General features: G+C 42.3%; 1 protein-coding gene across 6 annotated transcripts; it reads left to right on the top strand.

Moving 5' to 3' along the window:
• Nucleotides 1–710: 710 nt before the first annotated feature.
• LOC306916449 (6-phosphofructo-2-kinase/fructose-2,6-bisphosphatase-like) lies at nt 711–17,419 on the top strand. 6 transcript variants are annotated; one of them, XM_079494304.1, is made up of 15 exons: nt 711–1,208; nt 3,572–3,718; nt 4,125–4,250; nt 4,392–4,488; nt 4,730–4,796; nt 5,406–5,480; nt 5,677–5,733; nt 6,180–6,301; nt 6,799–7,006; nt 8,324–8,470; nt 8,966–9,070; nt 9,764–9,893; nt 12,449–12,511; nt 12,849–12,913; nt 14,225–17,419. In XM_079494304.1, the coding sequence occupies exons 1-15, from the start codon at nt 1,109–1,111 to the stop codon at nt 14,282–14,284; spliced, it is 1,569 nt and encodes a 522-aa protein (XP_079350430.1). In that variant the 5' UTR covers nt 711–1,108; the 3' UTR covers nt 14,285–17,419. The 6 variants fall into 6 exon arrangements, with proteins under 6 accessions (XP_079350430.1, XP_079350432.1, XP_079350433.1 ...); XM_079494307.1 differs by lacking the exon at nt 711–1,208 and adding an exon at nt 1,220–1,526; XM_079494305.1 differs by lacking the exon at nt 711–1,208 and adding an exon at nt 1,871–2,325.
• The last annotated feature ends 50 nt before the right edge of the window (nt 17,420–17,469 follow it).

The raw sequence follows: 17,469 nt of genomic DNA, 5'->3' as shown, positions 1-17,469 counted from the left end.
CGAACATTTAGAGACGTACAAATATACACTTCTATAAACAAAAACAGGAAATCATCATATAAGGAGGTAAAAAGGGGGGGGAAATAGGTGCCCTTTGAGAGCAATTTTGAAGGAGTCAAGGGATTCACATGTCTTAATGACTGTTAGGGCGTTCCACATTAGGGGAGAATTCATTTAGTCCCTTGAATCTGGGTTGCACATGGTTTGTTGAACTCCCTCTGGTGTTGTGGGTGTGGACTTGTCACTTCATTGATATTAAGGTCAAGGAAGTATTTAGACAGGTACATGGCATGGGTATCTTAGTGGTGTAGCGAATCTTGTGGACCAGACCCATTGCAAGATGCTGTACTCTGTCGTCAACCCTAGGCCCTTCCAGCCTGTCAAAATGGGCAGGGGTGAGGTGGGTTCAGGGATAGAGGCCAAATAGTAGTCTGACTGAGTTTGTTATGGGATGTCTGGAGCCTTGTTTTAAGGGCATAACCAATAAATCTGATAGGCGTCTGTGATCATGTCTGTGGGTTTGTGCATGAATGAAGGAGAGATAGAGCTGAATGTTGATTGGTGGAATGCAGTGGGACAGGAAAGTTCTCATTGTAATTCACTCCTACTTTGGCTATGCAGACGCAGTAGCTTAGTAGCAAGTCCTCTCAGCCAACCTTTAATTGACCTTCTGGCTTCTGGGGTGATGTGTGTGGACTGTGTGGATACTACAACACATCCAGTCCAGACATCCACTCACTCTTCTTCATCCTCATTCACTACAGAGGAGGCGTGGTGGGTTATGGGACCAGTTTCCATGCGTCCTAACTGAGACACCGTGTTCTTGCCTTGCAATCTGCAAAGCACGGAATGCAATTCGGTAGTGAGGGGTTAAGGTCTTGTGCAAATTGTCGTGACGTAGCGTATAGTCGGTGGGTGACCAGCCTGTCGATGGAATACTAAAAACGGAGGAAAAAGCGGAGTGGTGTGATAACTGTGATTATATTGTTTGAGGGGCTTGCCGACCGACAGCGACACAAAGCAAGCGTCCGTCGCAACACACCAATCAACGGAGCAACGACGCGCACACCCACTGCCCAGGAATCAGGAGGATACATTTTGCACTGTGATGATGATGATGAACCGAGCGGCTGTTGCGCAAGACGTGGCCGAGCCGCAGCAGAGGGACGCGGGGACGGGGAGGACTGCCCGTTTCCAGCGACCACACGGTAAGTGTCAAGTGAAGGTAGAGTCTTCATCCCATAGTCCGGAGGGACGGCCGCATTGCGATTGGCTATAGTACTCAGTTGTCGCCAGGGAGACAGACTGTCCATAATTTGAAATCGAGAGCGAGATACCGTTTATACCAGACGCAGACGGACGGTTGTGTTTTATAAAAAACTCTCTTAACGAAACTACATATTTAGCTATGGTTTAAATTTATATTTACGAGTAAGCTAGTTGTCAACTCCTAGAAAATCCTAGCTAGACGGCTAGACATTAACAGTGCCCCTCCGGACTATGGGATGTGTACTGAAGACTGAGGAGTGAGTGACACGCTGTGCCTGTACACAACCGTTCTTGAATCTTGTACTTATTTCATTTGTGTGTAGATTAAGAATACCAACATATTATCATACCCACAATGGTGTTACTGTGACTGCTGACTTTGACCTTGTCCAGTTTGACAAACAGGCGGCCCACAGTCCACAGAGCTCCCCAGGCTTGTCGTGTGTGTGTGTGTGTGTGTGTGTGAGAGAGAGAGAGAGAGGGAGAGGGAGAGGGAGAGGGAGAGGGAGAGGGTGAGTGTGAGTGTGAGTGTGAGTGTGAGTGTGAGTGTGAGTGTGTGTGTGTGTGTGTGTGTGTGTGCTTGTGCTTGTGCATTATGCATATTACGGGCCGGGGGACTTGGGCGATTTTGAACTCAACCCAGTGTGGTGCTGCAAAGATCAAAGCCCATGCCCCATGTGTGGCATTCACACACATGATGTGGGATGAGTGCAATATAATATCTCTCTTTCTTTGTGTGTCGACCTATTTATCAATCTGACTGTCACTCTGTCTCAAGTGTCCATCTCGCAAGTCCTTGTTGTTGGCTGCAACAGCTTTCTGAAGTTGGGGTATCGGGTGTCATTTGGGGAGGAAGCAAACGGCAACACTGCACGGTGTTTCTGTAGTGGACTGTGTGTGGGGCAGAAAGAGTGTGCGAAGCGAACGCCCTCCTTGTGTCACACACGTCCCGGTGTCTGTCGTCCGTGTGTGCGGGCAAAAGAATGGAGCAAAATAAGAGACCGTCGGCACCGGTCTGGGGACCTGTCTGGCTGCGAATCCGGTGTGAGAGCACAGGTGAGGTGGCAATATCTGGATGGATTTGAGCGTCGTACAAGCCACAATAGCGGCCACATTGCATGAAATCCAGCATGACAGAGTGAGACTTGACTCATTATAATGCTTGCATTAAACCCGTCAAACTTTTTAATTTCAAAGACCCCCCCCCCCCCCATAAGCATAACTCTGTGCACAAATGGGGGGGGGGGGGGGGGGGGGAGGGGGGGGGGGGGGGGGTCCGGTCTGGTTCCATTTGTAGGCCTGCACTCTGTGTGTTACAGACATGAGTGTGTAGATTCAGATTTAGGGTTTTCTATACTACCCTTTCTCGCTCCCCTTGTGTTGCATGTAGCTACTGTATGTGGTCCATGTGATAATGATTCCCACAGATTGCTTTATTATTTATAATCCACCATAGGGGAAATGTGTCCTCTGCATTTGCCACAGTACAGCAGCCAGGCACTAACTCCAGTTCTAATGGCAGCATCTTTAGCATGCATGCCAGACAGGCACAGGGAGAACATGTAATGGGACCTGGGACCTTCTTGTTGTGATGCAACACTGCTCCACAGGTATCCCTCAGAAAAGAGATCTTGTATCTCAATGGGACTTCACCTATAAATATCTAGGTCATCAACAACAACGATAGTGAATCCCCTATGTATACTGTATTAATTTATTTTCTTTGTGACCACCGCGCTCTGACTCATGGTGCGTTACCCGTTCAAATCATGCAATGGAAATAACGGTGATGGGTCGCACACACACCAAGAACTGCTTTAGTTTTTATTCTTGCATAGTGAATAATAGACAAACGTTTCGACTATCCACTGATGAAGGCTGGATGTGTTCTTGGTGTGTGCGACCCATCACCGTTATTTCCATTATACTATATCAATTTAAAACAATGGCATTCCTTGGGATTGTTCTTGATAAGGAACTCCATTAAGATTCATGGGTCAACTGGAGTGGGCTTCCTATGCCGTCCTGCCTTTCCGGTTGAAAAGCTTGTACTGTGGACTGCACACAATGAGGTTGTCGAACTTGTCACCGACCTGTGATGACCATGAGTGACAGCTTGCCTGTCAAATTGGAAACGTCTAATCCTGAGCCGGAGTTCTGGTATGTCGACAGACACATACATGCATAAGTGAACGCTCCTCCCCCTTTTCACTGTCTGAAAAAGTTCTAAATCACATACTCACACACACTCACCTACCTGGGCGACACTTTTTGTTTCGCTCTCGTGTTCAATCTGTCACAGACATACTCACACCACACAGACCAACCCCCTCACACACGAGTGCAGTTCTTCCAGCCATGTCCAAGAATGAAACGCAACTGACTCAGAATCCCCTACAAAAGATCTGGGTTCCATGGATGAACAGCAAGCTGAGTCGACGGAGAGGCTGTGAGTATTAATACAGATATGCACACACAGACACACATCTGACATGTTGATACTTGTAATACAGTATATGTCATTTTGATTTGGATGCGTTTGAATGTAGGGCAGTTTAGTTTCACACCGTTTTGGGGCCTGTTTGCTCAAGTGTGAGGTTTTTGAAACTGTTACGTGGAAGTGGGAACACAGTGTCCCTTAGTGTAGGGGACCTGAGGGTCATTCACCCCAGAGGTCAAGGCTGTGACCGTGTCTGTCTTTGCATTGGAGTGTATGTGTGTGCATGTGTTGTGCTCTAATAGTAAGTGATATAAATTTGATTTATCTTGCTTTCATCAACGGCAGAATCAAATGCAAATTTCTTTCTTTTTTGTTGATCTCTCAATCTCTCCCTTTTTGCCTGTGTCTGTTTCAGCATCTGTGCCACAGTTTACTAACTCCCCGACCATGATAGTAATGGTGGGTCTCCCAGCCCGGGGAAAGACCTATATTTCCAAGAAGCTTACAAGATATCTCAACTGGATTGGAGTTCCTACTAGAGGTTGGCCTACAGTGCACTTGGAACTTCTCAGACACACAGTGAAACTCAAGCAAAAAATCAAATACATTTATTTTCAGGGGTCACTTTACAATAAGACTTCATCATATGCTTTTCTGATGTCACTTCCTCTTCCTGTGATAGTATTCAATGTTGGGCAGTACAGGAGAGATGCCACACGTATCTACAACAACTATGAGTTCTTCAGTGCAGACAACGAAGAGGCCATGAAAATACGGAAGTATGGAGAAATCACACAGTTTATTTTGAATACATTTCTGACTATGACATGTTGGCAGGCTGTAGGGTTATGGTTCGGGTTAATTTTATTCAAATGTAGGCCATACATGTAGGCCGTAAACATTTGAGTATGAAGCAATCAAAAGTTACAGTAGTCTTTGGGGAATTAACTGAACCAACAATGTGTTGTTGGAGGGAAACCAAGTAAAACTGCATGTTAAAACGTATGCATTATTTTACAGGGCTTGTGCCATCACTGCCCTACAAGATGTGTGTGCCTACTTTACCAGAGGGCAAGGCCAGGTGGCGGTGAGTAAAACAGACACCTTATTATCTCATTCGCCGCCGACACCGCCATCTGGTGGCTGAATCAATACTTGTAGATTGATCCAAAACGCAGCCTGGAAAAAGAATCCGAGATATTAGGATTCTAAAAACTCCGTTCCCATAGACAGCATAAGCCAGTGGACTTTTCATTTCCATTTTTCCCCCGTATTTTTCATCGCACCAGAACATGAGTGTTAAGAGCGCATACAGAACAGTGTTGTGAAGCATAATCAATTTATACATTTTATATTAAAAAAGTAGTCCAAAGACGATCTCTGCATCGAGAGCCCAATAGGTAAAGGCGTCAAGCAAGTGTAACATTTAGTACATAAACGACCCACGAAGCACCACTTATTTTCTTTTTTTCTGAGTAACATTTAGTAATTCTCATTTGTAAGAAATCTCCTTGTCTAAGGAATAGCTTCATTAAGTACAATAGCACAATACAATCATGTGCTATCTATCATATTGGTGTGAAATAAGCATGTCTATCATTTTTTGTTCTTACACATTTGGGAAACATTGTGTATGGTAATCTTAATTGAGAAGAAATCATATATTATCATATCTCTTATTCTGTCCCCTAATTAGGTGTTTGATGCCACTAATACTACATCAGAACGTAGAGAGCTTATCCTCAGCTTTGCCCAAGGAAACGGATACAAGGTCAGTGTGTGTGCATGTGTGCATGTGTGTGCGTTGTGCGCTCTTTGACCTGTTGTTTTTAGAAGTTGAAAGCGGAGAGTGAAATTACTGTAAAAAGTATCATAATGCAAATGTAATTTCCTCATAATTTTGTCATTTTCGAATCATTTTGTCTCCCCTCATTCATTCATTCATCCTTCCTCTCCTGCCTCTGCAGGTGTTCTTTGTTGAATCAATATGTGACGATCCTGAAATCATTGCTGAGAATATAAAAGTAAGTGTTCATCTGTGCATGCATGTGTGTTCATGCATGTGCCCATGCGCACAGGCGTGCGTGTTTGTGAACATACTGTTTGTGTCCAAGACCTGGTTCCAAGATCGCTGCATGACATCTATTTTTAAGCAAGATCTGCTTGAGAGCAAAATCTGATATTACCAAGTCACGTGTACCGGGAGATTATTTATTTTTTGGCCCAGAGCCAAGTAGACTGACTGGACATATGGTGACTTGATGAGCTGACCTCATATTCCTTTCCGTCCGTCTGTCTGTCTGTCTGTCTGTCTGTCTGTCTGTCTGTCTGTCTGTCTGTCTGTCTGTCTGTCTGTCTGTCTGTCTGTCTGTCTGTCTGTCTGTCTGTCTGTCTGTCTGTCTGTCTGTCTGTCTGTCTGTCTGTCTGTCTGTCTGTCTGTCTGTCTGTCTGTCTGTGTCTGTTCCCATAGCAAGTGAAGCTGAGCAGTCCAGACTATGTGGACTGTGACAAGGAAGAAGCAGTGACTGACTTCCTGAAGCGGATTGAATGTTACAAGGTCAACTATGTCCCGCTAGATGATGACAAGGACAGGTATGATCCGATGGCTATGGATCAGAAGACTACTGTAAATGAGATGAGATTTAGTAAATGAGATTAGTGTAGATTAATTTAGACCAGATGAGAAGAGTAGGTATAAAGAATAACATAATCATAACACATAATTAACATGGGACCACCATTCTGGTTGCAGCCCTCAGAAAATCCAACAAATTAATTGCTAGTTTCTGTATATCATTGTCGGGTGTAAACCGAAAACATGTCCAAAACAAATACTTTCAGGAAACATATTCCAGTATTCCAATGTATCCGTCATAAGCATTTGTTAATGCTTTTCATTGGTTAAATATTTATATAACCAGCAGACTTAACCGAACACGTAACACTGTAGTGTAGCAAGAGGAAGTTAATTTACGAAAAAAAAGTTGAAATATGGGGATACTGCCTGACAGCAACGATGTGATACATATATCTATATATATATTTGTCCTGTGTTAACTCCTCCACACTCTCTTCTTTTCTCCATGCAGGAACTTGTCCTACATCAAGATCTTCAACGTGGGCAGTAGATATCTGGTGAACCGGGTTCAGGACCACATCCAGAGCAGGATCGTCTACTATCTGATGAACATCCATGTGACGCCACGCTCCATCTACCTGAGCCGACATGGAGAGAGTGAACTCAACGTCATAGGCCGTATCGGGGGAGACTCTGGTCTGTCACCTGGCGGACACAAGGTCAGAAGTGTGTGTGTGTGTGTGTGTGTGTGTGTGTGTGTGTGTGTGTGTGTGTGTGTGTGTGTGTGTGTGTGTGTGTGTGTGTGTGTGTGTGTGTGTGTGTGTGTGTGTGTGTGTGTGTGTGTGTGTGTGTGTGTGTGTGTGTGTGTGTGTGAATTTACCCACTGAGCAGTTTTTTGTCTAATATACGTATAAATGGCCGGTTATAAATGAAAGTTTTTATTAGAAGTTGAAACAACGTTGTTTCAACATCTATATATAGAATGTATATATATAGACATTTAAAAAAAACTGATAATCAACATCTAGGCTAAGCTTAGACCGCTAAAAACTTTCATTTTTAGACCAATTATAACCCATTTTTAGACATCTAATAGACGACTATTGCTCAGTGGGTAAGTTATATTCAGGTATTACTAATAATAATGTTTGTACTGATATTTGTCTCAAACTTGAACTAATCTGATTTGAGAGCATGTGTTGACACCTGAAGAGTTTCTCCGTGTCTGGTTAACAGCCAGCCGTTCTATCCTTACTTTGTTGCACCGTGGTCTCAACAGAAATAAATGATTGTTCTCCTTTTGGCAGTGGCACACAGAATAAGATAATTGCCACGTGTCGCACTGCAGCACAAAAGCCCAGCAAAAGTATTATAGTAGTAGTATTATAGTAATTTACTAATTTCCATCACAGTTCAGGTGAGTGCGAATAGAAGGCAACAAAGTGCAGGCTGTATTACCCTACACTCACCGGCAGCGACTGTATTGTCTATTATGTCGCCAAGTTGCTGTGTAGCTGTCTCTCGTGAACATGCTGTAAACTAAAGCTGGGTTTACATTGTACTTGCATTGGTGTCACATACTGAAAATAGTGTCATGATGCAACGCATTGTGATCATCTATGTTTGGTGCATGACATGGCATGGCATTTAAACTGGAAACTGTTAAAATAGTGATTCATTTTGTCTACATTAATTTCTGTAATTAAACTCATCGGGGATACCAACAAGTGCCTACATGCCTGGATATAGCTATGTACCTTTGTGTCATATTTGATGTGTATAGTACAGTATGTCTCTTCTTCTCTCAGTATGCCAATGCACTGGGTACTTACATGTATAGTACAGTATGTCTCTTCTTCTCTCAGTATGCCAATGCACTGGGTACTTACATGTATAGTACTGTATGTCTCTTCTTCTCTCAGTATGCCAATGCACTGGGTACTTACATGTATAGTACAGTATGTCTCTTCTTCTCTCAGTATGCCAATGCACTGGGTACTTACATGTATAGTACTGTATGTCTCTTCTTCTCTCAGTATGCCAATGCACTGGGTTCTTACATGCGTGGCCAGAACATCCCGGACCTGAAGGTGTGGACCAGCCATATGAAAAGGACCATTCAGACGGCAGAGGGCCTTGGGGTCCAGTATGAGCAGTGGAAGGCCCTTAATGAGATAGATGCTGTGAGTGCTACAGTAACATGTGTATTATCATTCATATACGTTTTGTGACTTTTGTCTATAGAAAGTCAAGTTATGAAAATGTTGGGGGGCCATTTATTGTAAATGGCTTAGTAGTGTACGTAAGTGTACACATTAGCGTTCCATGATTTCTCTCAGGACTTTCCCCTGGAACACTGTTTTTATGGGTTGCGAGTACATATTTTTCCGTTTCCTACATTTAAAAAGGTATATGGGTATATATATAGGTATAATATACCTGTATATTTTCAAAATATTAAAAAAAGACACAAAAAATCACACGACTTTTCAATAATTAGATACAATTCCAACATTTGGGGGGGTCGCGGCCTGAAAAGGTTGAGAACCACTGGTGTAGGACATGTTTGAGCACAACCTGCAGTGCACATAATTTTTATTTTGCCATAATTGTGTGATATGTGTCCAGAGTTATTAAATGTGAGAGAGACATTATTCAGCTCTCCTCTGCTCTTTCAGGGGGTCTGCGAAGAGATGATGTACGAGGAGATCCAACAGAATTACCCAGAGGAGTTTGCATTGAGAGACCAAGACAAGTACCGTTACCGATATCCCAAGGGAGAGGTGAAGAAACGCATACTCACAGAACAAGAGTGCTGCTATAAACGGTGCTTTTCCAGTAGGGCTGTAACAGAGATTTGTTAGAATTTGACAGTGTGTGTACTGTGTTAGGCATGTAACGATACACTCAACTCACGATACGATATGTATTTACAACATAATTATTTTCCAGACAAATGACCAAAATCAATTTTTATTTAACTACATTGCAAAAGTAGCATTACTTTTCATGTAAAATTACTTAATTTCTGTGCAACAACTGTAAACATGCTTTCATGTTTAAACCTAGCTCGAGTTTCTTCTTTTCTTTTCTAGGATAGATGTAGACCTATTTGACAGTGCAGAAACATAATTGCCTTCTTTGATGTATTAATGAGCATCAATAACGACACATACAGCTCCCCTCTGCAGGCCTCTACTACTGAAAGTGACTGCATGGAGTCTCTCATTTCTCTCCAAAAGCACGTGAATATGATGGAATATGATTACAGCTCACATTTCATATCACACACTAGCCCCCCTAAAGAAAATCGATAATAATTTGTAATAATTCGATACATATCGTCGGGATATAATATCGATATACGATATATCGTTACATGCCTAGTGTGTGTGCCTGACTGCCTGTATGTGTACTGTGCATATGTTTCCAATGCTATGTGTACAGTATGTGTTGACTCTGTGTATGTGCCCCAGTCGTACGAAGACCTGGTCCAACGCCTGGAGCCAGTCATCATGGAACTGGAAAGACAGGAGAATGTTTTAGTCATCTGTCATCAGGCTGTCATGCGATGTCTGCTTGCATACTTCCTGGACAAGAGCGCTGGTGAGACGGATTATACATCTCAAGTGTCATCGTGTTTCACATTCTTTTTTATTTTAATTAAAGAAATTGAGACCCAAATTACAATTTGGGTCGAGATTTGTCATGTGTAACCATTTAAAGAGCTTTGATGTGAGTTAGGCGACATTCCTACAGTATGTAAAGTACAAAGATTGAAGGATTAAACTCGGTGGCATCAGTAGTTCAGTAGATAGAGCATAGGATAGAATAGATAGAATAGGTTTTTCACACTTTTGGAGTATATCCAGGGTCATAATCGAAGATTTCATGTGTGCATTTTGTATATCAAAAGTCTCAAAGTCCAATCTTTATACAGTCTTCAGGGAGAAGGGATTTTCATCTGAACGTGTTGCTGACTGATTCAGCGACCGACCCACCCCCTCCACCCTCATCACTGTGATTGGCTGAGACACAGCCAGCTCCTGTTTCACTGGGAAATGGATTGATTGATTGAAATATTTATTAACAGTTTGCAGAATTACAGTACATTTCAAGCACAAACTCAATACAAAGACTGTTAACTGTGAGTGGACGACCCAATTAAGCATTACACTTGTTTACAAGAGGGTCCACCATGTTCAATTCATCAAAACATTTAGAGACGTACAAATACACACTTATATATAGACAAAGAACAGAACAGGAATTCATCATAAAGGAGGGAAAAAGGGAAAAGAAACATATACAGTGAGGGAAAAGGGGGGCGGTGGGGGGGATTCAGATTTTACGGGGGCCAGTTTCGAATTGCAGCCGTCCATAGGTGCCCTTTGAGAGCGGTTTTGAAGGAGTCAAGGGATTCACATGTCTTAATGACTGTTGGTAGGGCGTTCCACATTTTGGTGGCATAGGAGCGAAAATAATTTAGTCCCTTGTTTGTGCCGAATCTGGGTTGTACATGGTTCGTTGCACTCCCTCTGGTGTTGTGGGTGTGGACTTCGTTAACATTAAGGAAGTATCTAGACAGGTACATTGGTATCTTGGTGGTGTATCAAATCTTGTGGACCAGACCCATTGCAAGATGCTGTACTCTGTCGTCGACCCTAAGCCATTCCAGCCTGTCAAAGTGGGCAGGGGTGAGGTGGGTTTCGGGGGGTGAGGCCAAGTAGGAGCCTGACAAGTTTGTTTTGGGAAGTCTGGAGCCTAGTATTAAGGGCCTTTGAGGTGCTGTGGTACCAGGAGGTGCATGCATAGTCAAAGAAACCTTGTACGAGGGCTCCTGTTAAGGTCTTCAAGGTGTTTTTGTTGACCAGTGAGGAGATCATGTAAAGGAATCTTGTTCTTTGGTTGACTTTTTTGATTACGTTGGTGGCCATTTTATCACCGGAAAGATTAGCCTCCAGGATGGAACCTAGGTAGGTAATTTCATCTTTACGTGTGATAACATAACCCACTCTAACCAAGAAGCCATTTGCCTTGCTGAGATTACTATTAGATCCAAAGAGAATGGATTCAGTTTTTCCCAGGTGTAAAGACAGTTTGTTATCAGCGAGCCAGGTGCAGATTCTACCGAGTTCAGAGCTGAGGGCCTTTTCAACCTGCAGTTTGTTCCTGTCCGAGACTAGCAGTGCCGAGTCATCTGCGAACAGGAACAAGTTGCAGTCGTTAACATATATTAAGAACAGTAAAGGCCCTAGTATGCTTCCTTGTGGAACGCCACAGCTCACTGGGAGAGGCGGGGACAGTGTTCCATTCACCTCCACCATCTGTTCTCTCCCCTCCAGGTAGGATTGCATCCAGCTCACTGATGTGCTAAATACATCAAGATATGGTCACAAAAGCCATTTAAGCTGGTCTTTAATTATTCCCCCAGTGCACTCATCTGAGCAGCACACTGCTGGTTCAAATGGAGTAAAGTAATGTCCCTTTAGGGATCAGTAAATACTAAATACCCATTACCCTTTGTTTTATTGGATGTGGGCCGTTTATTCTCTAAGAAGGAAAATACTTGTCTAAAGTGGATGGGGCCTGTAACCTCTGATTCACATCTTGTTGGCCATGATTTTGAAACGGTGAACGCTCTCTGGGCTCGATCTTGCGGCAGGGGCCCTTTTTCCCTTAATTTGGGGATTTAGTATTGTGTGAGAGGAGTTCCCGCTTTAAACTGGCTATATCTTATGCCACCACCTAAATCCTTAAAACACCTCCGCTACCCATTACATTATGCAGGTGTGGTTTGGGCCCCACTGACCATTCACTCATTCAAACCTTTATTTATTCTCGAAAGACATTGAGGTCACCCTCATTTGCAGTGTTGTTCAGACTATACTGAGAATTGCACATCAAGGTTATTATAGTTTTCCATTTTTCTTTATTTTTTTTCTCGTTTTGACTTTTAGTCTAGAATGCCTGCTAAAATCTACAGAAGTGACCTGTTATATTGAAATTACATAACGCTAATACTCAGATGAATCTATTAAACATTAATAACAACATGCTTATATACCGAATTATGAAGATTAGTAATATTTATGATTCAAAGTTATGTCCAGCATTATAGAATGCAACTCTTATTTTCTCTGTGTCTCCCTATGCTGCAGATGAGTTGCCCTACCTGAAGTGTCCTCTGCACACAGTATTGAAACTCACCCCAGTCGCATACGGTCAGTCTCATTACCTTCTATTTCTGCCACTTTGTCTATTTATTTTTTATGTAACTCATGATTAGAGCATTGGTTCCAGGGGGTCCCCAGCTGAATGATTGATATCTAGTTAAGAACCAAATGGACCCTTATAGATCTGTAACGACAAGAGTGTGAAAATAAAATGGGGAAACATTTGTTCACACTCGGTTAAATTAACAGAGGAGTTTCAGTCTAGATTCCGGTCCCAAAGATAGAAAGCGTATCGTCCTTGGCCTAACTGGGGGTCTTTGAAATTAAAGGATTGCTACATGGCAGATCTGTTGGTTTTCATGTCCTCTCCCTTGTTCTCTCACAGGTTGTAAAGTAGAGTCAGTCTTCCTTCATGTCGAAGCTGTGAACACTCACAGGGACAAACCAGAAGTGAGTGATACTTCTAACCAATGTTATGTACTGAGAATTAATCATTTGGCACATAGAATATCGGGTCTTCTCATTTTACAGCAGACCAGTATGAAACTAGAAAAAGTGCCCTTCCGGGCACAGGTCTCCACCAGGAGGATAGGAGTGTGTGTGATGTTTGGCAAAATGTTTAGGAGTAATGTTTAGGAGCCTTTGATGGCAATTAGATGATTTGAGGCATTTTGTTCCAAAAATGTGTTTTGCAAAAATCAACCTGTTGGTGGCGCTATAACAGGCCAATGTGAAAAGGGTGGGATATATTCCTCAGCCTAGTAAGAAAATGTGTGAAAGATTTCACGTAAATTGTATGCTGCGTTCATGATTTGAGGCTTTTGTTCAAAACGGGGCAATCTTGCAAACTGTGAAAGCCAATTATAGCCAATTAGGATGGAATATGAAATATCGGACAGATCCGACTTGAGCACATGACCATAGAGATACTGTGTAACGATTTGTGAGATTTGTGGACAGAATCTGGAGGAGTAATATCAAAAAAGGTGTTTTACAAAAGTCAGCCTCCTGGTGGCGCTATAAAAGGCAGATGCGGAAATTGCAGGTCAAAGGTTTGTCCTTGGCCACTAGGGAGTGTGCATGCAACGTTTCACGCAGATCGGTGCAGTTCTAGGTAAAAATGTGAAAAGCTGCCTCATGGTGGCGCTATAACAGGCCGTTCTGGAAAATGCGGGGCAGAGGTTCATCGTTGCCATCCAGGGAGTGTGTGTGCAAAGTTTGGCATCGACCGGGTTAACGGTGCCGGAGATTAGCTGGTAACGGACGGACGGAAGGACGGACACACACACGGACGGACGGACACACACACGGACGGAGTGCAAAACATACTCTCTCCCCATGCCTTCGGCCTGGTGGAGACAATGAAATGGTTGCACAAGTTGAGCTGTGCCTTTCTCACTGGTGCGGCAGTCAAGTTACAGAGAGCAGAGAAGGACACGCACACAGGAATAAAGAGATCAGACTATAGGACGATAGTCCTATAGTCGATTTACAGACCCGAATCTTTTAATTAAGACTTTTTATATGCAACCAAGACCTATAGTCTGATGTCTTTATTCCTGTGCACACCGTGTACAGTGTGCCAGAAGTTAATGCTGTGGACTAATAATGTCCTTTCACTTTGACTCTTACTGTGTTTTCTTACACTTACCAATAAACTTGATCACACACATGTACATGCGCACACACACACACACACACACACACACACACACACACACACACACACACTAGTCACCACTGTTTTTGTCTGCCTTTCAGAATGTGGATATTGACAGAGACCCAGTGGAGGCGCTAGAAACGGTTCCTGACCACATCTAGTTCTTTTCTTGGAAGGTTTAAAAACAAAAAATATATATTCAATGTAATAAGCATAGCCACTGCTGTGACTGTTGTAAAATTCTTAACCTGGTTTGTGAAAAAAGGAAAACATGACATTTCTCAGATGGCAGGCTATTTCATTTATAATGCACTTTATATTGCTGGGCCCTACAGTGGCTGTTATATGATTATGACAAATAAGGTTCCTTTTTTTTATGACACATGAACCTCTGTGGCTGAACACTGGCCAAACTACCTGAATATCTACCTGGATACTCTTGAATGTGCCCTCCTTTATACATATAATCCGACGTCTTCCTCCTTTTACCCTGTACTTCACATTCACATTGATTTAATCAATGCAGCTCACTAGTCATGCCATATCAAACTGTGTAATGAGCCAACATACAGTAGTTGCTTGCTTACTTACTTACTAACTTACAGTTGTTGCATTCCAAGAGTACCCAAAAGGTAGAATCTGGCCAGAAGTTGAAAGTAGGTGTTTTTTGTTTTTGTTCTTCAGTGGAGTCAACCTGGAGTTGACATGGGAACACACTGCCATATTATGGTGTCATAATATACTGTTGTCATAGGAGTGAACCGGTACACAACAGAGTACTCTGTGGCCCCTTTTCCACCAAAATAACTTTGGTTCTAGAATTGGTTCCGTTCTACATTCTTGGAACATTGGTGCTTTCACGGAACCGGCCGTCATTTGTTTGGTTCCAGTCCTGAATCAACTTTTAGGGTTCTGAACAACTTATTTTCAGTGGAAACACTCTGAACTGGTTCAATATTAGGCGGGGGAAAAAATAACTGAACGGTTCAACCCCAGTGGAAAAGGGGCCTGTCTGTACTCTGCATTTTAATGGGAAATAAACCCTAAGCCACTTTTGTGTCAATTCTGAGAGATTGCTGCCATCTAAAGCAGAGGTTCCCAACCACTGGTACTAGTACCACTGGTGGTACTTGAGCCCCCCTCCGGTGGTACACAGAGGAGTGAGTTGCCCAAAAAAGACAAAAGTGGAATGAAATATTTATATTACTACAGGTAGTTCTTCTGACCAAGCAATTGGTTGAAATAGGCTATCCAGCCATGCTGAAATGAGCATGACAGCACACCTAGCCATTAATAGAATGTTTGAGAACGGATTAATCACATTAGAAATATCAGCAGTTGTGCCGATTAGACAGGGTTTTGTCAGAGCAGCAGCATAATTGGCTTAGGAATGGAACAAAAAGGGCAGGTATATGCTCCTGCATTTTAACATATATTATAGTGGTACTTGGAGAGCCAAATATATTGTGAGGTGGTACTTCAGTATAACAAGTTAGGGAACCACTGATCTAAAGGTTAGCAATACTGACTACTGTTGTGATCACATTGTAGCTCAACCTAAACCTAGCCCTTTGATGGTTTTAAACCTAGCCCTTTGATAGTTCAGCTCAACCTAGCCCTTTGATGGTTCAGCTCAACCTAGCCCTTTGATGGTTCAGCTCAACCTAGCCCTTTGATGGTTTTAAACCTAGCCCTTTGATAGTTCAGCTCAACCTAGCCCTTTGATGGTTCAGCTCAACCTAGCCCTTTGATGGTTCAGCTCAACCTAGCCCTTAGATGGTTCAGCTCAACCTAGCCCTTTGATGGTTCATCTCAACCTAGCCCTTTGATGGTTCAGCTCAACCTAGCCCTTTGATGGTTCAGCTCAACCTAGCCCTTTGATGGTTTTAAAGCTCAACCTAGCCCTTTGATGGTTTTAAAGCTCAACCTAGCCCTTTGATGGTTCAGCTCAACCTAGCCCTTTGATGGTTCAACCTAGCCCTTTGATGGTTTTTAAACTTTAGATGGCAGCAAACCCACGTAATTGCCAGGCCCTTTTGTTTAGTTCACCTTTAAAGACCTATAGTCCAACCACCTTTAAAAGACCTACAGTCCTTTTGGGCAAACTGATAAGGGACAGTTTACACCATAACTGCCCCATACCACTATGTGCCTCAATTATGATTATGTTATGGTATCAGAATAGAAACTATGCAGCCTGCAGACATGCATGCACACACACAATGTACACGCACATACACACTTGAGGATGAAGCCTAATGCACAAAATGTATAATGACACGTGTTTTTACCTCGTATGGATTACGACCTAAAGGGAATCTGTTACCTATGTGATGCTGTGATACAACCTTTAAATATTTTCTAAAGATTATTTTTGGGGGACATTTGTTTTTTATTTAGATAAGAGTAATATAATAATAGTAGCGAGACAGGAAACCTAGAGTGAGGAGAGACATGCAAGACATGGTAGTTGGATTCGAACCTGGGCCCTCAGGACTCATTGGGAGAATATGGTTAGTGCACTAACTGGCACCAGGCACCACAGATTAGTTTTTTTTTTTAAATAATATTCTTAAACAATTTGAAAGGATATGTCTTCATATTTCATATTTAATAGGATAATTGTATAACAGAATGTTGGTGAATAATAGTATGTACTGAATTATAGTTTGTAGAATTCTGTAGTCCTCAATCTAGTGTAGTTTCTTACTTGCCATCCTTCAGGTCTGGGTCCCACAGGTGCTACTTATATGGGATTCCTTAACATTTTACATTTAGAAAGGTGTACATTTGTCATTGAAATTATTGCTAGCCAGAGCATTAATTAATGCCATGTAGCCAATCACACAATGAAGCCAGTATTACATTGGTTTTAATAGACGCTGGTGTCTATCTAGCAATGCCAGCAAGCCACTAGCTTCCCCTGAGTTGCTTATAGGAATGGTTAACCATTCCTCTCCAATATGACGATGTGAAAGACTGGTAAACAAAAGCTTTAAAAAATGTCAGATTATATTTATTAAAAAAAACCCATCACATTCAGTTATATAACAGTAGTGACACATTGTCAAATTGTTTCTGCATGTGATCAACTCATCAAATTGTAACAGGTGTACAGACTTAACGCTATTGTAACTGTCTTATGTGTGTGACTGTTTTATAGTAAGCTCTGTAGTCTGTGGCTACTAGCATTTCAAAAGTGTAAAAAAGAGAAAGACAAACTAAGAAGGCAATCATTGGTGTAAAAATATATAACACTGTCATCGAAGTCTGGGCAATAAATGTTAAATCGATAACTTTTCCGTCCGTTTGAATTATTTACATACATATTTACATTACTTTTGAG

The sequence above is a fragment of the Electrona antarctica genome, assembly GCF_951216825.1.
Source record: "Electrona antarctica genome assembly, chromosome: 2".
Classification (NCBI taxonomy): Eukaryota; Metazoa; Chordata; class Actinopteri; order Myctophiformes; family Myctophidae; genus Electrona; species Electrona antarctica.
This window is presented reverse-complemented; position numbering and strand designations above follow the sequence as displayed.